The sequence below is a fragment of the Ranitomeya variabilis genome, chromosome 2 (assembly GCF_051348905.1).
Source record: "Ranitomeya variabilis isolate aRanVar5 chromosome 2, aRanVar5.hap1, whole genome shotgun sequence".
Taxonomy (NCBI): Eukaryota; Metazoa; Chordata; class Amphibia; order Anura; family Dendrobatidae; genus Ranitomeya; species Ranitomeya variabilis.
The window spans coordinates 613,727,221-613,749,323 of record NC_135233.1 but is presented as its reverse complement, the minus strand read 5'-3'; the positions used below and the strand labels follow the sequence as shown (position 1 = coordinate 613,749,323).

At 43.7% G+C, this 22,103-nt stretch overlaps 1 protein-coding gene and 1 long non-coding RNA gene across 2 annotated transcripts in view; one reads left to right on the top strand and one right to left on the bottom strand.

The window, feature by feature from the left end:
* ZNF507 (zinc finger protein 507) overlaps positions 1 to 2,391 on the bottom strand; it is a 33,859-nt gene extending 31,468 nt beyond the window's left edge. Inside the window, exon 1 of the mRNA XM_077288739.1 lies at positions 833 to 2,391. Coding sequence (XP_077144854.1) covers positions 833 to 1,145 — 313 coding nt within the window. The 5' untranslated portion in view covers positions 1,146 to 2,391. The remainder of the gene's footprint in view (positions 1 to 832) is intronic.
* Positions 173 to 22,103, top strand: part of LOC143807325 (uncharacterized) — a 265,411-nt gene continuing 243,480 nt past the window's right edge. Inside the window, exons 1-2 of the long non-coding RNA XR_013221698.1 lie at positions 173 to 835; positions 12,400 to 12,482. This is a non-coding gene — a long non-coding RNA (uncharacterized LOC143807325). The remainder of the gene's footprint in view (positions 836 to 12,399; positions 12,483 to 22,103) is intronic.

The window sequence follows — 22,103 nt, the reverse complement described above, 5'->3', positions numbered from 1 at the left end:
TGGCACATACGAAGCGGTTGGGCCATGTTTTCGACCGCAAGCAACTGGCATTAAAAAAAAAAGTTATTCCAGTTTTTTAGAAAGTGTCACCCACCAATTCCCTGATCGCTGGTGGTTTGGGGTTCCCCCCCCCCCATCTAAAAGGACTGGAAGACACTCCCACTCCTTTCACTGTCTATGGGTCTGAGTATGACGCGAGGGGTGCACATGTCTGTCCTCCAGCCCCATTAGATTGGGGGCCATGCCGAGCCCCAGTGGTGGGACCCCTCCGATCAGGGCTATAACCCTTTAAATGCCAGTTTCTTAGCTCACTGACAGCAAACGGAGATCTTAAAATGTAAATATAAAAAGGAAAAACAGCAGAACTTGTATAAAAGCCGCCTCTGGCGTACTCTGCACCTTACAACCCCCACAAATAGGACTACAACTCCAAGCATGCCATGATCCCCATCAAAAAGGAGCTTCTACAGTCACCAGAGATAGAGGAAAGGGGGGATTCAATGCTTGTTTGCAGCTTTTGTAGGGACTGGAGACTGGCGAACAAGGCATGCTGGGACTTGTAGTCCCGCCGCAGTCACGTGACCGCCCCGGAGCGCCGTTACTGTCGCTGCACTCGGGCAGGGAGGGGAAGCTGGCAGCCTTTTGTTTTGGTCAGGCAACGTGACAACAAGGGGAAGGGGCAGGCCACACACAGCAGAGGAGGCAGACACGGCCTGTTACCAGCAGCTCCATCCTCCTCCCCTCACCGCCGACACTTCAGAGCAGACCACCAGCCACCTCTCCACCCCCAGCCTAATAATAAACCGACGAAATAAAGGCTTAAACATCCTACCGGGTAAGGAAGAGGCCGCCGCAAACTCTCCTCTCCGCTCCTCTCTCCTCTCAGGCGTTTCAAAATGGCGGCGTGCAAGAGGTGGATCACGTGACACGACATGACAGGTCAGGTGGGCCTCGGCCGGGACGTCAGCGAGGGCTCGGCAGCGGGAGGGGAAATGGTGGGAGGGGCTTAAAAGAGGCGGGAAGTGGCGGCGGCTTCGCCTCATCACACACAGACGGACACCTGTCTGCTTGCACAGTGCGTGACACAACAGCGTGACCAAAAAAAAAAAATCACAAAATGTCGACACAGCCGCTCTGTCCATCATTACTAACACACAAGAGCCGTCTACTAAACTGCAGCTTGTATCTGTCCCCAGCTGCTGAGAATAACTACAACTCCCAGCATCGTCAAAACCCCTTTATAGCCTTGTTACCTCATAGTTAAGTCAAAAGTGGCGCCATTTCTGCCCTTCTGTGGCACGTATTTTACATATCGCAAGGTATTGTTTTTTTTAGGGATTATCTCTATTTAATCCCTTCAAAATCACACGTACAATGATAAAAAAAACAAACATTTCAGTCAAAAAAGCCAGAATGCTCAATTAAAGTCGTTTTAGGACATACTTTGATAATTTCTGTGACATGACTTAATCCTGTTGTTGTATATCTCCATCCTCGTTCATTTTTTTGTGAGGAATTGCCCATATTAAGTCCTTCCAAAATACAAATACTGACAACCCGACAGAAAAAATGGTTAAAAAATGCAAATATGCCTCAAATTTCAGTCAATAGGTGCAACATGGTTAATAAAATCAAGTTTTAGGACGTACGAGAACAATCTCTGCCCCATGATTTTGTCCTCTTGTATCCTCGTCCATTTTTTTGTGAGGAATTGTCCATATTAAGTCCTTCCAAAACACAAATATTAACAACTTGACAGAAAAATGGTTAAAAAATGCAAATATGCCCCAAATTTTAGTCAAATAAGCCATTAAAGTCAAGTTTTAGTGCGTACAATAATAATTTCCGTGCCATGATTTAGTTCTGTCGTTCCCTAACCATCGTCCTCGTCTGTACAACCATTTTTGTCAGGAATTCTCCATATTTAGTCCCTTTGGGGCACAAAAAAGAAAAACCTGACACAAACCTGTAGTTTACAAAAAAACACAAAAATGTCCAAAGTTTCAGTCAAAAAGTCTACTTGGTCATTTTAAGTCAAGTCCTAGGCCGAATACATCGATAATTTACTATCGTTGTATCGTTCATGATCGGATGTTGATATTTTGTGGTATTTATATATGGCTGCCGGGAAGTTATTGTAATTTTTTTTATATTTCGCCCTCTTTTTGTATTTTTTATGAGAGAGCGTCGCGTCATTGTCATCCGACAGACGGCTTTGCACATCTTATATAAATATGTATGAAAACAATAAATATAAAAAAACTGGGTTAATTTAAACAGAAAAGTAAAAAAATGCTTTAAATTAGATATAAAAAAGGCCAAAATATTGCTTTAATTAAAAATGTAATAATAAAAAAATAAAATAAAACTGCTTTAGTTTAAACAAGAAAAACTGAAAAAAAAAATTAATATAAGTCAAAATAAATGAATACATGCTTTGAATTTAATTAAAAAAAGCAAAAATATTGCTTTAATTAAAAAAAGAAAACAATATAAAATGAAATAAAAATAAAATAAAAAATGCTTTAGTTTAAGTAAAAAAAATTAAAAACTTTAATTTGATTAAAAATAAAAGAATGATTTGAATTAAAAAACTAAAAATATATTAAATAATAAAAATATTAAATATTGCTTTAATTAAATAATAATAAAAACAAGTGCAATAAAAAAAGATTACCGGAGTCTAAAAAATAAATGGAAAAAAAGCTTTAATTTAAGTAAAAATAAATGAATAAATGCACAGAATTAAATAAAAATATATAAAAATAGTTTTGTGTTTTTTTTCTTTTCTCTGCAGCTAGACCTTCAGACACAATAAAGCCGCAAAATAAAAGAAAAATTAAATTTGATGGAAATTTCATCGTTTTCCCTGATTAAATTTTGATGGAGGCTGAAGACCCTACCCCCCCACTCAAAAAAAAGCAAGTGTCTGATATAACCTGACTGACATTCGGTATAATTATTAGTATTTAATTACGGGATTTTTATGAGTGACACATCAGTGGAGCAAACGGGGGTAATTATTCGGTCGTGAGTGACAATTTTTTAAAAATGTATGCTTGTCACTGACAATGATGGACATTTGCTAGGCGGAGGAATCGAAAGCTGCCACGGTTTGTTGGCCGACGTGACTGACGTTAAGGGTTTTTTACGTTGAAAAGCTGAAACCATAATGAATCGGTTATCATATTTATGAGTGACAATCTTAACAATGCATCGGGGTCCCGGCGTGGACGTGAGTGATACCATTTAGATGTAAAAGTGAGATTCGGGGCTGCAATAATAGGTCTGCATAGCTTGCACTTTATTCCCCGCTGTCATGCACAGCGAGCATTCTTCATTAAATGTCACGAGATGGCAGCTCTGACAGCGGGGAAAAGTAAATGTGGCCTAAAGGTGCGCTTCAAGACAATATGCATAATATATTTCACCATACCTTCGTCTTTTTTTTTAATATATTAAAAAAAGTAATTTGCGCTGCATGGTAATTTTTCATGTCCTGCCAAACCATTCTCAACATTTGCTGGAAATTTTTTAAGGGCTCCCCCAGCTCCGTAAAAACACCATTAGGAAAGACAGTTCCTGACTACAAAAAAAAATAATAAAAAAAATCCTTAACTATTAAAATCCGCGAAAGGTGTACAAATGCCTTTACTGCGTAGCAGCGGGAAAACACGCTGCGTACTGGGAAAGTGGAAGCGATACCATAAAGATCCTCCAGGACGTTCAGATGTTACGAAAGCCTTCTAACTATATATAGGAAAAAAATTATAAAAATTTTTTTACTTTTTTTTGGGGGGGTTGGCCTGGAAAATATCGCTACATCCAGCTTTTTCCTGCATGCCAATTTTCTCATGCAAGCAAGAGGTAAAAGAATATATTTTAGACAGGCGAGTTACATAAAAAACTAGTTACATTTTCTATTATGTAGTTTCATTTTTTTTACTCCACTAAAAATATATATATGTAAAATATTTCAGAAAAAAAATTCAAGGCCTTCTGCATAGATGCCTGTAAATCGAGTTTTGAAAAATGTAAAACTGTAGCCCGGATGTCACTTACAATTTCAGGACTGGAAATACTTACATGGATTATTTTTGATATTTCTCAAAAAAATTGGTTAAACTTCCATGGATAAATTATGCTTTAAAAATATTTTTTTTGTATATTTTTAAAATATATTTTCAAAGAATTTTTTTTATACTTTTTTGCAAAGACAGCCATAGTTAGCAGTAAAAAAAGGGGGGTGTAATCAATCATGTTCACTGACTGTGAGTTAGGAAGGTAAAAGTGGGATTGGAGAAGCGCTATTGTAAAGGTCCTCCACCAAATTATTATTATTATTATTTATTGTTATAGCGCCATTTATTCCATGGCGCTTTACATGTGAGGAGGGGTATACATAATAAAAACAAGTACAATAATCTTAAACAATACAAGTTATAACTGGTACAGGAGGAGTGAGGACCCTGCCCGCAAAGGCTCACAATCTACAAGGGATGGGTGAGAATACAGTAGGTGAGGATAGAGCTGGTCATGCAGCGGTTTGGTCGATCGGTGGTTACTGCAGGTTGTAGGCTTGTCGGAAGAGGTGGGTCTTCAGGTTCTTTTTGAAGATTTCGATGGTAGGCAAGAGTCTGATGTGTTGTGGTAGAGGGTTCCAGAGTAGGGGTGATACGCGAGAGAAATCTTGTATACGATTGTGGGAAGAGGAGATAAGAGGGGAGTAGAGAAGGAGATCTTGTGAGGATCGGAGGTTGCGTGTAGGTAAGTACCGGGAGACAAGGTCACAGATGTATGGAGGAGACAGGTTGTGGATGGCTTTGTACGTCACGGTTAGGGTTTTGTACTGGAGTCTCTGGGCAATGGGGAGCCAGTGAAGGGATTGACAGAGGGGAGAGGCCGGGGAATAGCGGGGGGACAGGTGGATTAGTCGGGCAGCAAAGTTTAGAATAGATTGGAGGGGTGCGAGAGTGTTCGAGGGGAGGCCACAGAGCAGGAGGTTGCAGTAGTCAAGGCGAGAGATGATGAAGGCATGGACTAGGGTTTTTGCAGATTCTTGGTTGAGGAATGAACGGATTCGTGAAATATTTTTGAGTTGAAGTTGGCAGGAAGTGGAAAGGGCTTGGATATGTGGTTTGAAGGAGAGATCAGCGTCAAGGATTACCCCGAGGCAGCGAGCTTGTGGGACTGGGGAGAGTGGGCAGCCATTTACTGTAATGGTTAGGTTCGTTGGGGGGGTCGCGTGAGATGGGGGAAAGATGATGAATTCTGTTTTGTCCATGTTAAGTTTCAGAAATCTACCAAATTCAGTCGTTCTGAAGATTTCTTTTTAACTACGGTATATGCGTAAGTTAAAAAATATATATTTTTATGGGGCCTGAAAAATATCATTAGGGTCAGCTCCTCCCAATTCTCACCTGCAAGTTAGAGGTAAATTATTTTTTTTTAGACATGGTAATGATATTAAAATATATATTTTTTTAAATATAAAAAAATTTAAAAACTATTTAAAGTTTCAGTTAAAATATATATTTTTTAAATATAAAAAAATTGAAACCATAATTCATACATGGAAATTAAAATAAATTCTGATTTTGGAAAAATATTAAAAAGGAATACATTTCCTGAAGTTGTAAGGGGCAATTTTACTGTATGCAAAGACGGTTTACGAACATTTATGCAACAGGCCTGAAATTGACTCTTTTTCTCAGAATTTTTTTTCCCATCTTTTAGGTTATTTTTAGTGATGTGGAAGAAACATAACATAATTAAAAATGTAACCATTGCAAAGATGACCATCGTTGGCAGCAGGGCTGCAACTAGAAATTTCGGGGCCCCATACTGGCAAAATTTTCGGGGCCCCCTTGAGACTCCGCCCAGGCTCCACCCCAGCCCCGCCTCCACGCTCCACCCCTCAAACTGTCCACAGTCCCACCGCTCTCTCTTGGAAAAACACTTCTCACCAATCACACATTGAGGGTACGTGTCCACCTTCAGGATGGCCGGCGGTTGCGTCGGAGCGGCAAACCCGCTCGGCGCTAAGCCCCGCCCCCTACTGTGACGCGATGATGCCGGATGTGTTCATTGCACACATCCGGGATCATCGCACCCCACACATAGGGCCCTGTGTTATAGCTTGCGGCGGCGCAACACGGACATGCTGCGATCTTAAAAGAAGCGCCGCATGTCCGCAGTCGCAGGGCCGCCGGGTGCGTGTTACCACGCATAGTGGAGACGGGATTTCATAAAATCCCCTTCACTATGCTGGAACATCTGGACACTGCGTGTTTGACGCTGTGGCCCCACGCAGCATCAAACACGCAGCGTTTACTTAACGTGGACACATACCCTAACACAGTGTTTTTCAACCAGTGTGCCGCGGCACACTAGTGTGCCGCGACACATGGTCGGGTGTGCCGCGGGGAACGGGAGTCAGCTGTTCTCTGTGCCGACTGTCAAGCTGACAGCCGGCACAGAGAAGCTGCAGCGCGCCGGCTCCCGGAGATCAATTGTACTCGCAGACATCTACCAGCTGCGAGTACAATTGAGGCTCTGACTGCCGGGTCAGAGCGACGCCAGCAGCGTGATCAAGTCATGTGATCACGCTGTGACGTCACTATCCGGCGCGCAGGAGAAAGAAGAGACTTGGTGGTAAGTGCTCCTGTGCTGTGGAGCTGAAGACACCGAAGATTCAGCGTGGGGTGGGTTTATGGGGAGTATGTGGGGGGATTTATTAAGTGTGTGGGGGGATTTATTAAGTGTGGGGGGATTTATTCAGTGTGGGGGGGGGATTTATTCAGTGTGTGGGGGGATTTATTCAGTGTGTGTGGGGGATTTATTCAGTGTGTGTGGGGGATTTATTCAGTGTGTGGGGGGATTTATTCAGTGTGTGTGGGGGATTTATTCAGTGTGTGTGGGGGATTTATTCAGTGTGGGGGGGGGATTTATTCAGTGTGTACGTGGGGGGGGCTGGAATTTATTTAGCATGTGTGGGGCAGGGTGCATTTATTCTGTGGAAGGGGATGGATTTATTCTATCGGAAGGGCAGTGGATATATTCTGTGGGGGTGAGTGGGGAGATGGGGGTGGACACAGTAGCGAGGGGAAAAATGTGTGCTGACAGTACTGGGAGCAACGGTGATGGGATGTGTGAGGACAGTATGGGGAGTCGGGGGAATGTGTGAGGGGGGAATGTGTGAGGAGGAAATATGGAGAGAGCAAAGGGGTATGTTAGCAGGGGGGGGGATGTACAGGAGGAGGCTATTAGAAATGTGTGCAGACAGTATGGGGGGATGAAAGTGTGAGTGGACACATAATAGATACTGAGTAGTGTGAGGGTAACAGCCAGGAGGAGACAGTATGCCAAGTAGGAGGAGTGTAATGAAGGAGACTGGGCTCTCTATGAGGGACACCGTATGAGAAGGCAGTGTGAAGTATGGAAAAGAGAGAGAGGGTAGTGTGGATGGCATGTACCATAAGAGGGACAGTGAGGGTCATATTATGTGCTGGGAATAAAGTGAGGGGCAATTATTTACTCAGAGGCTCAGCCTAGGGCAGATATTGTTATTCCGGAGCATTATAATAACACTGCTATCTTTAAGGGTGTTGTGTCGGGATGTGCTGCAGAAGACAGGAGAAGATGGAAGTCTGCAGAAACGAGCTCTGCCGGTGGATGAGAAGAGTCATCATGGCATCTGGACAAGGTGAAGATGAAAAGAAAGAGGCGACTCCACAAACAACGTCATCTATCAGGTACCTGGATGTAAATGTGGTGTTTTTTTTGTGATACTAATTCTCATTTTTATTTGTTAGGAACATTAAAGGGGATGTCCAAGGTTGTGATGAGTCTGCAGTCATACTATGTGACTGCAGACTTCTGAATTCTCACAGTGCACACTGCTATCATAATTCTCTGATGTTGGTGATTTACATATATGCGGTCACGTGCTGACTAGACATGTGTGGCCTCATTCAATGAAAATGAATTGACTGAGGCCGGACACGTCTAGTTAGAATGTGACCAGAAGTATCCAAATCACATACTTGTGCTGTCATGACCGTCCACTCTGGCCACCGGCAAGGGAGAATCCTGAAAGTGTGCAGTGCTTGCGCTGTGAGAATTCAGAAGCCTGCAGTCACATAGAATGACTGCGGACTTTCATCTCAAACCTGGACGCACCATTTTGTGCCATTTTGGTTGGTGGTGTGCCTCGGGATTTTTTAAGTATAAAAAGTGTGCCGCGGCTCAAAAAAGGTTGAAAATCACTGCCCTAACAGTTCCCATCACCAGGTCACACATATAGCCGGCAGCTTTTGTTTTGGCCAAAAGATTTTGTAAGCCGCCACCATAACACGGTACACTCTTTTGGTGAGGCCCTACTCTGCTGTAACCTATTTAATATTTGTTAAAATATGCAATACAATTTAGGTATATTATTATTTAATTTTCAATTTTTAAAATGACCAATAATATCACATAAAAAGAACAAATACCGCTACACCATGACCAGATGACATATTACCACCACAGTGATCGAATAATATCACATACAAGGGACAAATACCGCTACACCATGACCAGACCGCATATTACCACCACATAGTTACTGAATACTACAATTCTGATCAGTAATTAAAAAAAAGCACCACACTATCACCATAAGTGCCATTATACACAGGAGATCTGTACTTAGTATGCAGTGTCTGTGTACAGATAATACAGTGATCACTAGTGAAATTATACACAGGAGCTCTGTATATAGTATACAGTGTATAGTGTCAGTGTATAGGTAACACTGACTTACCAGTGACGTCTCTAGGTGAAGTCCTTCATCTTTCATCCAGCACAGACCGCCATCATGTCTTCCAGCCAGGACTCGTTTCTGCAGGAAATAACACAGTTATCTCGAGCTCCGCTTGTTGAACACATTACTTAATTTTTCCCAACTTCTACATTACACCGCATAAAGAAAAAGAGGCGACATAGTGTCACTCTACACAGTAACAGGACCGCCCCCTCATTTAAAACAGTGTCCTCAAAAAATAAATACATCACTGCAGTAATAATATCCCTTAATTAGTCCCTATGGTAATAATATTCCCCATCCTGGCCCCCGTGTGTCTCATTCCTGGCGTCAGCCATATGTTCTCCCATCCTGCCCTCATGAGTATCCATCCTGCCCCATATGATCTCCCCATCCTGCCCCATCTGTCTCCATCGTATCCATCCTGCCCCATGATCCTGCACAATCTGTCTCCAATTCTGCCCCCAGTGTCTCCAATCATGCCTCCTGTGTCTCCAATCCTTCCCCATCTGTCTCCAATCATGCCTCCTGTGTCTCCAATCTTTCCCCATCTGTCTCCAGTCATGCCCCCATGTCTTTCATCATACCCCATATCTCCATTCTGCCCCTGTGTCCAGCATCTCTGCCCCTGTGTCCAGCATCTCTGCCCCTGTGTCCAGCATCTCTGCCCGTGTCCAGCATCTCTGCCCCTGTGTCCAGCATCTCTGCCCCTGTGTCCAGCATCTCTGCCCCTGTGTCCAGCATCTCTGCCCCTGTGTCCAGCATCTCTGCCCCTTTGTCCAGCATACTGCCCCTTTGTCCAGCATACTGCCCCTGTGTCCAGCATTCTGCCCCCTGTGTCCAGCATTCTGCCCCCTGTGTCCAGCATTCTGCCCCGTGTCCAGCATACTGCCCCTTTGTCCAGCATTCTGCCCCGTGTGTCCAGCATTCTGCCCCGTGTCCAGCATACTGCCCCCTGTGTCCAGCATCTCTGCCCCTTTGTCCAGCATACTGCCCCTTTGTCCAGCATTCTGCCCCGTGTCCAGCATCTCTGCCCCTTTGTCCAGCATACTGCCCCTTTGTCCAGCATCTCTGCCCCTGTGTCCAGCATCTCTGCCCCTGTGTCCAGCATCTCTGCCCCTGTGTCCAGCATCTCTGCCCCTTTGTCCAGCATACTGCCCCTTTGTCCAGCATACTGCCCCTGTGTCCAGCATACTGCCCCTGTGTCCAGCATACTGCCCCTGTGTCCAGAATTCTGCCCCCTGTGTCCAGCATTCTGCCCCCTGTGTCCAGCATTCTGCACCGTGTCCAGCATCCTGCCCCTTTGTCCAGCATACTGCCCCTTTGTCCAGCATTCTGCCCCCTGTGTCCAGCATTCTGCCTCCTTGTCCAGCATACTGCCCCCTGTGTCCAGCATCTCTGCCCCTGTGTCCAGCATCTCTGCCCCCTGTGTCCAGCATCTCTGCCCCCTGTGTCCAGCATCTCTGCCCCCTGTGTCCAGCATCTCTGCCCCCTGTGTCCAGCATCTCTGCCCCCTGTGTCCAGCATCTCTGCCCCTGTGTCCAGCATCTCTGCCCCTGTGTCCAGCATCTCTGCCCCTGTGTCCAGCATCTCTGCCCCCTGTGTCCAGCATTCTGCCCCCTGTGTCCAGCATTCTGCCCCATGTCCAGCATCTCTGCCCCTGTGTCCAGCATCTCTGCCCCCTGTGTCCAGCATCTCTGCCCCCTGTGTCCAGCATTCTGCCCCATGTCCAGCATCTCTGCCCCCTGTGTCCAGTATCTCTGCCCCCTGTGTCCAGCATCTCTGCCCCGTGTCCAGCATCTCTGCCCCCTGTGTCCAGCTTCTCTGCCCCCTGTGTCCAGCATCTCTGCCCCCTGTGTCCAGCATCTCTGCCCCCTGTGTCCAGCATCTCTGCCCCCTGTGTCCAGCATCTCTGCCCCTGTGTCCAGCATCTCTGCCCCGTGTCCAGCATTCTGCCCCCTGTGTCCAGCATCTCTGCCCCCTGTGTCGAGTATCTCTGCCCCTGTGTCCAGCATACTGCCCGTGTCCAGCTTTCTGCCCCAGCGTGTCCAGCGTTCTGCCCCGGGCCCCAGCGTGTCCAGCGTTCTGCCCCCTGTGTCCAGCATCTCTGCCCCCTGTGTCCAGCATCTCTGCCCCCTGTGTCCAGCATCTCTGCCCCCTGTGTCCAGCATCTCTGCCCCCTGTGTCCAGCATCTCTGCCCCGTGTCCAGCATCTCTGCCCCCTGTGTCCAGTATCTCTGCCCCTGTGTCCAGCATACTGCCCGTGTCCAGCTTTCTGCCCCAGCGTGTCCAGCGTTCTGCCCCGGGCCCCAGCGTGTCCAGCGTTCTGCCCAGGGCCCTGGGCCCCACCCCCCTGGGATCGCCGCTCTCAAAAAAAAACAAAAACGAGTTCTTACCTGGCCGTGCGCTCCTGCGGCGGGGAACCTCACTTCCTCCACGCAGGTGAAGGACGCACTCGCCGGCGGCTGACAATGACGTCAGACGCCGGCGAAGTGCGACTGCGCACTGCGGCCGCTCAAGTCATCTGCCAGCCTCCGACTGGCTGGCGGCGGCTGTTAACTATTGACGTGCGGGCACGGGCGGGCCCGCACGTCAATAGTGTCCCGCAGGCCCGCAGCGCCGGCAGGTGGGGGGCCCGCAGCGCCGGCAGGGGGGGCCCGGTGAGCAGATTAGACGGGGCCCGATGCGGGCCCCCTCTGCTCACCGGGCCCCATACGCCAGTCATGGCTGTCATGCCCCGATGGCGGCCCTGGTTGGCAGTAAAAGAAGTATTAGGTATCAATAGGGATCTCACCACGTTCTTTATCTGCGTATTAGGAGGGTGAAAGTAAGAAGCACTACAGTAAAGATCCTCCAAGAAGTTCATTTGTTATGAAAACTTTTTTTTAATTATATACAAAAAAATATTATTTTATTTTTTGGGGGGTTGGGCCTAGACAATATTGGTATGGACAGCTCTTTATTGCATCCCAATTCGCATGTATAAACGTGTAAATTATTTTAGATTTATTTCACACACAAAAATTACATAAAATATTTTTTTAAGTATTAAAATGTCTAAAAAAATTCTAGAAACCACAATTCATACGAGAAAGTTCCAATTCCAATTTTCAAAAAATATTAAATCCGAGAATAAGTAATCCGTGTAAGTATTTTCAGTCCTGATAAAAAAGGGGAGAAGCCAGCGCTGCTTATGGTCAGAACGCAATATATATTCAATCCTGAAACTGTAAATGACATTTGGGTTGCTTTTTCATTACACAAACCCGGTTTACTAACAGTTTTCTCACATCTATGCAGAAGGTCTGGAATTTTTTTTTTTTTTTTTTTCATCTGAATTTTTGTACTATTTTCCCCAATTTGTTAGGTAATTTCTAATTCAGTAAAAAAAATAACATAAAAGAAAATGTAACTATTGTAAAGATGTCCATAGAATTGTTTATTAATTAGCTAGGTAATTACGGATCATGATGGATATTGTGGTCCAGGTGTTATAATTTATTTAATTAATATAACTTTTTCCTAGTTGGTTCTAGATACATAATATACTGTGTAATACCATTGTAATATGTTTTATGGTTTTTTTTTTACAGAAGTAGGAGAGCTGACGTGGTTACATAAGTGAAAATGAAGAACCAATTGAGGTTACCTGAACCACAACTGAATACTGAATCAGGTCTGTCATACAGCACCCTTGATATTTACTCTTGATATTTACTATATGTGTATTACTCTACTTCCACATACCACCTTTTCTCACAGATGAAATTAAATGTTCCACAGCATTTGATATTGGAAAATTATTTTGCTATCGCTCCTACTGGAAAAGGTAGTTCAGCTTTTAGGTCCCCAACAGCAGCATGTTGCATTCCCATAGAATATAACAGCCATAGGGACATCAATCATGCATCTCTGTGGTAGGCTTTTTTTATGCAGTTTTTGGTCCCGATTCTGTGCCAAAGTCTCCTTTAGGCTACATTCCCACGATGAGCTGTTGGTGAGTTTTTGATATAGCAGATTTTCTACACCCATTAAGTAAAATAGAAATTAATAATAAAAAATAATAATAAATAGGTTACTTGCATTTTTTTAGAAAGTAATATAAACTCACCCAAAACTCAGCGTGGAAACGTAGACTTAAAGGGAACCTGTCACCCACAAAATCGAAGATGACCTAAGCCCACCGGCATCAGGGGCTTATCTACAGCATTCTGTAATGCTGTAGATAAGCCCCCGATGTATCCTGAAAGATGAGAAAAAGAGGTTAGATTATGTTCACCCAGGGGCGGTCCCGCTCCGGTCCAATGGGCGTCGCGGTCGGGTCTGGGGCCTCCTATCTTCTTACGATGACGTCCTCTTCTTGTCTTCACGCTACGGCTCCGTCAGAGAGGCCTGGCGCCTGCGCACTGCAGTACTTTGCTCTGCCCTCAACAGGGCAGACAAAGTACGCCTGTGCCGGAGCCGCAGCGTGAAGACAAGAAGAGGACTTCATCGTAAAAAGATGAGAGGCCCCGGACAGGACCGCGATGCCCACCGCAGCGGGACCGCCCCTGGGTGAGTATAATCTAACCTCTTTTTCTCATCTTTCAGGATACATCAGGGGCTTATCTACAGCATTACAGAATGCTGTAGATAAGCCCCTGATGCCGGTGGGCTTAGCTCATCTTCGATTTTGGGGGTGACAGGTTCCCTTTAAAAAGAGCTAGCCTCCCAATCAATCTAAAAGGAAACCGCACCTATAGTGCACATGTTGTGTAAATCACGGAAAAACACATTTTTCTGTCACAGTTTTTATTGTGTGCAAGGTTTTTTTTGCTAGGTTTTTGTTATGAGAACACAACAAAACACACCCTATTGCTACACTCCATATTCAATACAGTGGCACTTAAAAGTTTGGGCGCCCATGATCAAAATTACTGTTATTGTGAACAGTTAAGCAAGTTTAAGATGAAATGATCTCTAAGAGGGCTAAAGTTAAAGAAGACACACTTTTTTGTTTTAGGCAAAAAATATATATATTGTAATTTCTTACATTTTAAAAATTATAAAAAGGAAAAAAGTTTGGGCACCCTTGGTGATTTGTGTGGTCAGATAACTTTAACCAAGGTTTGAGACCTTAATTAGCCTGTTAGGGTTATGGCTTGTTTAGTATCATTGTTAGGAAAGGCCAGGTGATGCAAATTTCCCAGCTTTATAAAAATCCAGCCTATTCTATCCTTGTGCCAAAACACAGCAGCCATGGGTTCTTCTAAGCAGCTGCCTAGCACTCTGAAAATGAAAATGGTGGAGGGCAAAAAGCAAGAGGAATCTATAAGATGATAGAAAAGTGTTTTCAAGTTGCCCTTTCTTCAGTTCAAAATGTAATAAAGAAATGGCAAATTACAGGAACAGTGGAGGTCAAGGTAAGATCTAGAAGACCAAGCAAAATTTCTGTGAGAGCTGCTCGTAGGATTGCTAGAGAGGCAAACAGAACCCCTGCTTGACCACAAAAGACCTTCAGAAACATTTAGCAGACCGTGGAGTTGTGATATATTGTTCTACTGTTCAGAGACACCTTCACAAATATGTCTGGCACGGAAGAGTCATCAGAAGAAAACCTCTCCCGCATCCTCACCATATAATTCAGCGTTAGAAGTATGCAAAAGAACATCTAAACAAGACGGATGTATTTTGGAAACAAGTCCTGTGGACCGATGAGGTAAAATAGAACTCTGTGGCCACAGCAATCAAAGGAATGTGTGGAGAAAAAAGGGCACAGAATTTCAGGAAAAGAAAATCCCGCCAACCATTAACCCCTTTACCCCGAAGGTTGTTTGCACATTAATGACCAGGACAATTTTTGTAATTCTGACCATTGTCACTTTATGTGGTTATAATTCTGGAAAGCATAAACGAATCCCGGTTATTCTGAGATTTTTTTATCGTAACATCTTGTACTTCATGATAGTAGTAACATTTCTTTAATATGAGTTGCGTTTATTTGTGAGAAAAGCAGAAGTTTGGCAAAAATGTACAAAATTTCGCACTTTTCAAACTTTGATTTTTCATGCCCCTAGATCACAGAGATAGGTCACACAAAATATTTAATAAATAACATTTCCCACATCTCTATTTTAAAATCAGCAAAATTTTGGAACCAAAATTTTTCTTGTTAGGAAGTTATAAGGGTTAAAATTTGATCATAAAGTTTTCATTTTTTTCCAACAAAATTTACAAAGCCTTTTATTAAGGACCACATCACATTTGATGTCACGTTGAGGAGTCTATATGACAGAAAAGTTACACTATTCTAAAAACTGCACCCCTCAAGGTGCTCCAAACCACATTCAAGAAGTTTATTAACCCTTCAGAGGCTTCAGAATAATTTTTGGAATGTGAAAAAAATGAACGTTTAAGGTTTTTTTTCATAAAAAAATTGTCAGGTCCAAATTTTTTTATTTTGACAAGACTAACAGGAAAAAATGAACCCCAAAGTTTGTTGTGTAATTTCTCCTCAGCCCGCCGATACCCCATACGAGGGAGAAAACCACTGTTTGGGCGCATGGCAGGGCTCAGAAGGGAAGGAGCTCCATTTGACTTTTTGAATGCAAAATTTGCTGGAACAATTCGCAGGCACCATGTCGCGTTTGGAGAACCTCTGATGTGCCTAAACAGTGAAAATCCCCAACAAGTGACACCATTTTGGAAAATTGACCCCTCAGGAAACAGATCTAGATGTGTGGTGAGAACCTTGAGCCCCCAGGTGCTTCACAGAAGTTTATAACATTGAACTGTGAAAATACAAAATAATAAAAATCAATCAAATTTTCCCCACAAATGTTTTAGCCCTAAATGTTGCATTGTCATAATTGTAACTGGAGAAATTGCACCATACAATTTGTAGTGCAATTTCTCCTGACTGCACCGATACCCCATAGGGAGGGAGAAAACTACTGTTTGGGTACACGGCAGGGCTCGAAAGGGAAGGAGCGTCATTTGACTTTTTGAATGTTAAATTTCCTAGAATTTTTGTATGTGCATGTTTGTAGAGCCCTTGATGTGCCTAAACAGTGGAACTCACCCTCAAGTGACCCCATTTTGGAAACTAGACCTCTCAAGGAATGTATTTAGATGTGTGGTGAGCACCTTGAACCCCCAGGTGCTTCACAAAAGTTTATAATGTTGCGTCGTGAAAATAATAAAATCACATTTACCCCACAAAAATGTTATTTTAGCTTCAAATTTTGCATTTTCATAAGAGTACCAGGAGAAATTGTACCATAAAATTTGTTGTGCAAATCGTACTCTTCTGAGTACACCGATGCCCCATATGTGGGAGAATACTACTTTTGAGGCACAGTGCAAAGCTCTGAAGAAGCGCCATATTGGAGTTCAGATTTTGCTGGAATGGTTTGAGGGTAACATGTCACATTGGCAGAGCCCCTGGGGTGCCAGAACAACAGAAAACCCCTATATGTGAACTAATTTTACAAACTACACTCCCCAATGAATTCATCTAGGGGTGCAGTGATAATATTAACACCACATGTGCCTCTCAGAATTTTATACCATTGAGCAGTGAAGAATGAATGAATTACATTTTTACCACTAAAATGTTGTTTTTGCACCATGTTTTAATTTTTCTAAGAGCTAATAGGAATTTTTTTTACAACAAACTGAGGTCCATTTTTTTCCTCAGTGCGCCAATACCCTATATGTAATCGGGAAATATTTTTCAGGTACAGTGCAAAGCTCAGAAGGCAAGGCGTGCCAGATTGTTACTTTTTTCTAGCTTGCAGGTGTCATGACCCACTGGGAGAGCCCATGAGGTACCAGAACAGCAGAACCACCCGTAAGTGATATATATATATATAATACACTGCTCAAAAAAATAAAGGGAACACTTAAACAACAGAATATAACTCCAAGTGAATCAAACTTCTGTGAAATCAAACTGTCCACTTAGGAAGCAACACTGTTTGACAATCAGTTTCACATGCTGTTGTGCAAATGGAATAGACAACAGATGGAAATTATTGGCAATTATCAAGACACCCTCAATAAAGGAGTGGCTCTGCAGGTAGGAACCACAGTCCACATCTCAGTACCAATGCTTTCTGGCTGGTGTTTTGGTCACTTCTGAATGTTGATTGTGCTTTCACACTCGTGGTAGCATGAGACAGACTCTACAACCCACATAAGTGTCTCAGGTAGCGCAGCTCATCCAGGATGGCACATCAATGTGAGCTGTGGCAAGAAGGTTTGCTGTGTCTGTCAGCGCAGTGTCCAGAGGCTGGAGGTGCTACCAGGAGACAGGCCAGTACACCAGGAGACGTGGAGGGGGCCGTAGGAGGGCAACAACCAAGCAGCAGAACCGATACCTCAGCCTTTGTGCAAGGAGGAACAGGAGGAACACTGCCAGAGCCCTGCAAAATGACCTCCAGCAGGCCACAAATCTGCATGTGTCTGCACAAACAGAAATTGACTCCACGAGGATGGTCTGAGTGCCCAACGTCCACAGAAGGGGGTTGTGCTCACAGCTCAACACGGTGCAGGATGCTTGGCATTTGCCACAGAACAGCAGGATTGGCAAATTCGCCACTGGTTACCTGTGGTCTTCACAGATGAAAGCAGGTTCACACTGAGCACATGTGACAAACGTGACAGAGTCTGGAGACGCCGTGGAGAGCGATCTGCTGCCTGCAACATCCTTCAGCATGACCGGTTTGGCAGTGGGTCAGTAATGATGTGGGGTGGCATTTCTTTGGAGGGCCGCACAGCCCTCCATGTGCTCGCCATAGGTAGCCTGACTGCCATTAGGTACCGAGATGAGATCCTCAGACTCCTTGTGAGACCATATGTTGGTGCGGTTGACCTTGGATTCCTCCTAATGCAGGACAATGCCAGACCTCATGTGGCTGGAGTGTGTCAGCAGTTCCTGCAAGATGAAGGCATTGAAGCTATGGACTGGCCTGCCCGTTCCCCAGACCTGAATCCGATTGAACACATCTGCCTCATCTGAAGCATGCCCAGGCATTGTATGGAGGTCATACAGGCACACGGAGGCCACACACACAACTGAGCATCATTTCCTTGTCTTGAGGCATTTCCACTGAAGTTGGACCAGCCTGTAATTTGATTTTCCACTTTGATTTTGAGTATCATTCCAAATCCAGACCTCCATGGGATATTAATTTTGATTTACATTGATCATTTTTATGTTTTATTGTTCTCAACACATTCCACTGTGTAATGAATAAAGATTTTCAACTGAGCAGTGTATAATATATATATATTTAGATTTATTTTGCCTAAAATACAAAAGAAAATAAAGTTTTGCAACCAATCTGCTATGTGTGAATATACTGTGACAAGAACAGTGTTTGTTAGCTGTTGTTTGGTTAGTAGTCGAAGAAAAACATTTCCTTGCTCCTTAAACTATTTCTTCCTTGTCAGCGACAGTCAAAGCAGCTTTACAATATAAGCACCCGACCGAATTAGTCGCTATGTCTAACTTTGGGGAAAGATGCATTAAAGGGTTCATCCAAGGGTTTGAGAAATTAAACTAGCTGCTGCTGCATCTGTTACATCTATCTTTAAATAGGGTCGATGCTCAGCTGGTCGCACCTCCTGGAGAGGTTGTGTTGTATAGTCATGTGATTGCAGAAGCCAATCACTCTCATCAGCACCTAAATACTATATATGATAGGATACTGATACACTGCATCTTCGCACTTAGACTTTACTATATATCATGAGCATTTCCTGATGTATGCTGTAACATCCCACAGGCCCCCATTCACCAAAGGTCAAAAGTGTTTTATGTCAGGCTCCATCTGACTGCAGACTGCGCTTTTCCATACATAGATCCACTGTAAAAAAAAACATACACTGTGCAATGTTTTTTTTCTACCCATAGTATCCCCACTGAGGCCAATGATTGGCTGCAGTGGTAACACTCCAATACATTATGTAATCGCTCTAAGGACTTGTGCAGATGACCATATTTTTGGTCTGAATGCAATCTGACAACACATCGGACCAATGTCATTCTATGGGACTGTGCACATGTCAAAAAAAATTTTCCTCCGTCCTCCTTAGACGGAGGAAAAAAATTTCAGCATGCTGAGATTTGATCTGATGTTTGGATAGCACTTGGCCATGCAAGTGAATGAGTCCATGGATAAATTCGAACCACACCCAAATTTTTTTTCCATCGTCTCCTCATCCGAGAAAATCGGATCACACTTTGATCAGATCAGAGTACAGTTAGCATAATCATCCTGATTTTTTCAGATGAGAGAAAATACAGTTGCCTGACCGTAGTTTTAGGTTTCACATGACCGTATTTTCCGTCTGAATGCAGTCTAAAAACAGACATCACACAGAGAACACTGGGACTGATGTTATTCATTTAGACTGTTCAGTTGTACGTGTCTTTTTTCACGGACAGAATCTACGCCTGAAAGAGAAAGCGCAACATGCACTAGTTTCTTCAGTATGTCGGATAAGACTGGCCTATTCTAGTCTATGGTTCCACAAAAAGAAAACCAGACTCCATATGTATTTCATACATAAGTTAATTGAGATGTAGATTTCACAGTTTTTCAAGATAAAAGTAAGATTTTTTTTATATGCTTGTGTGAACTTAGGCTAAGAACCTACATCAAGACCTACAGGTTACACTTGAGCATCAACACTGGCATGGCGGGAGACTTACCAGGTCAATAGTGCATTTTTTTTTTTTAATTTTATAACATTTCCTGCAGCTAACTTTAAGGGGAGTGTCGGGAATAATTGTTGTTTGCCCATAGGCATGCAGATTTAGCAAATAAGAAACACAGCTCACACTTCCCATGTTCAGCGCTGTTTTTCTGACGCTGCTCTGTTCATTGTTGTAGTCCTGATGTAATAGCTGCACCTGGTCAACAAGGTGCAGCACAGTTACAGGAATTCTTAGGGTAAAGAAATTTATTCCTGAACCAGTCCCTGTTAGTTGCCCTTTTAGAGCTCACACCTTCCTAACAGCGGAGGTTGGCACCCTAGACTTCGATATGGCGCCCCCGCTCAACGTGGACTGTCCCTTCTTGCCCTGACTGGGCCCTAACACCTACCCACGCCCAGACCCCAACATCATACACACAGTTGGACCTAGTCACACTAACAAGTGAAAAAGTGCAAAAAACAGTGCAGAAAACAAAAACAACTAAAAATTGCTGCAAAGATACCCACAGCAATAGTATGTACCCTAAGGCTATACTGAAGGTCAAAGATCTGATATAAATATCAGACAATGTGTATAATGTGTACTCGTACTACCTGTAGCATAAAGTATGGCTTAAAGGTATATATACAGGTTTACTACTGAACAATGACCAAAAGGGTACAAAAGAGCACAGCTCTCCTATGCTCAAAAATTAAGAGGTCAAAAAATCAAGGCCTCTTATGTATATAACAACGTGCCACTGTCTTCAGTAATATATACATTAAATAATTACCTAGAGGTTATCAAGGCAGACATATATTAAAGACTTCTACTAGATAAACAACACTTATATATAGATAACTATTTCTGGTTACTGGTGACCATTATATTGCACATGGATACATCTATCTCTGTCAAGTCTCATATTAGGTTAACCAATACATATAGGAGCCCAAAACATGAGGCCAATCCCTCATACTGTGTCAAGACACAGGTTTAAGCGTCCCTATAGATTAGTACTATACATAGTCTGCCATGACAACAATACACTTATCTGAATATGTGACGTAGTGTGTCCCATATCGCCATCCCTGTTGTGAATTCCGTTCTCGGGCTCCCTCCTGTGGTCATGAGCGGTATTGTGTGAGTTTGTTCTGGGGCTCCCTCTGGTGGCCTTTAGCGATATGGCTGGTCTTGGCTGGGCTCAGCTTCTTCATTTCCTGCTATGCTGAGGCCTATTTAATTCACCTGACCCTTCATTTGTTGCCTGCTGTCGGTGTATTCAGTCCTGTTTCTGAGAGCTCCTGAATATTCCTTGTGACCAGTCTCCTGCTGGAGAAGTTAAGTTTGTTTGTTCATTTTGCTCATTATTTCCTTGAAAACGTTTCTCTGTATATGATGAGTTCAGTCCAGCTTGCTTATATGTGATTTTTCGCTTGCTGGTTAGTTCTGGGGTGCAGAGTGCGCCCCTCACATCGTGAGTCGGTGTGGGGGTTCTTGTATTCTCTGCGTGGTTTAGTTTTGATAGTTTTGGTACTGACCGCACAGACTCCTACCTATTTTCAGTCTATCTAGTGTTAGCGGGCCTCATTTGCTAAACCTGTTTCATTTCTACGTTTGTCTTTTCCCCTTAACTCACCGTTATTATTTGTGGGGGGCTGACTAAAACTTTGGGGTTATTTCTCTGAGGCAAGTGAGGTCTTTGCTTTCTCTCTAGGGGTAGTCAGTTTCTCAGGCTGTGAACGTGGCGTCTAGGATTTTAGGAACGCTCCACGGCTGCCTTTAGTGTTTGTGGATAGGATCAGGATTGCGGTCAGTATAGCTTCCACCTCCCCAGAACTGGTCCTATATTCTGGTCACATGTGTCAGGTCAGTTTTGAGATCCTACCACCGGATCATAACAGTACAGCAGGCCATAAAGTGTTAATGCAGCAGAAGAGGGAGAAGAGAAATCCTGAAGTCATTTTTTTTTTTTCTCCTCTGCACTGTGTTTAGCCTCTCCCCTCCCCTTAATCTTTGGGTGGTTCTGAATTCAGCTGCAGATATGGACATTCAGAGTCTGTCTTCTAGTGTGGATCATCTCACTGCAAGGGTGCAGGGCATTCAGGATTATGTAGTCAGCAGTCCTATGTCAGAGCCTAAAATACCTATTCCTGAACTGTTCTCCGGAGATAGATCTAGGTTTTTGAACTTTAAGAATAATTGTAAGTTATTCCTTTCTCTGAGACCTCGCTTCTCTGGTGACTCTGTTCAGCAAGTTAAAATTATTATTTCTTTGTTACCTGGTGACCCTCAAGATTGGGCATTCTCTCTGGCGCCAGGAGATCCTGCATTGCTAAATGTGGATGCGTTTTTTTCTGGCGCTTGGAGTGCTTTATGAGGAACCAAATCTGGTGGACCAAGCAGAGAAGGTTTTGCTGGCTCTCTCTCAGGGTCAAGATGAAGCAGAGGTTTACTGTCAGAAGTTTAGGAAGTGGTCTGTGCTCACTCAATGGAATGAGTGCGCCCTGGCGGCTATTTTCAGAAAGGGTCTTTCTGAAGCCCTTAAAGATGTTATGGTGGGGTTCCCCACGCCTGCGGGTCTGAATGAGTCAATGTCTTTGGCCATTCAAA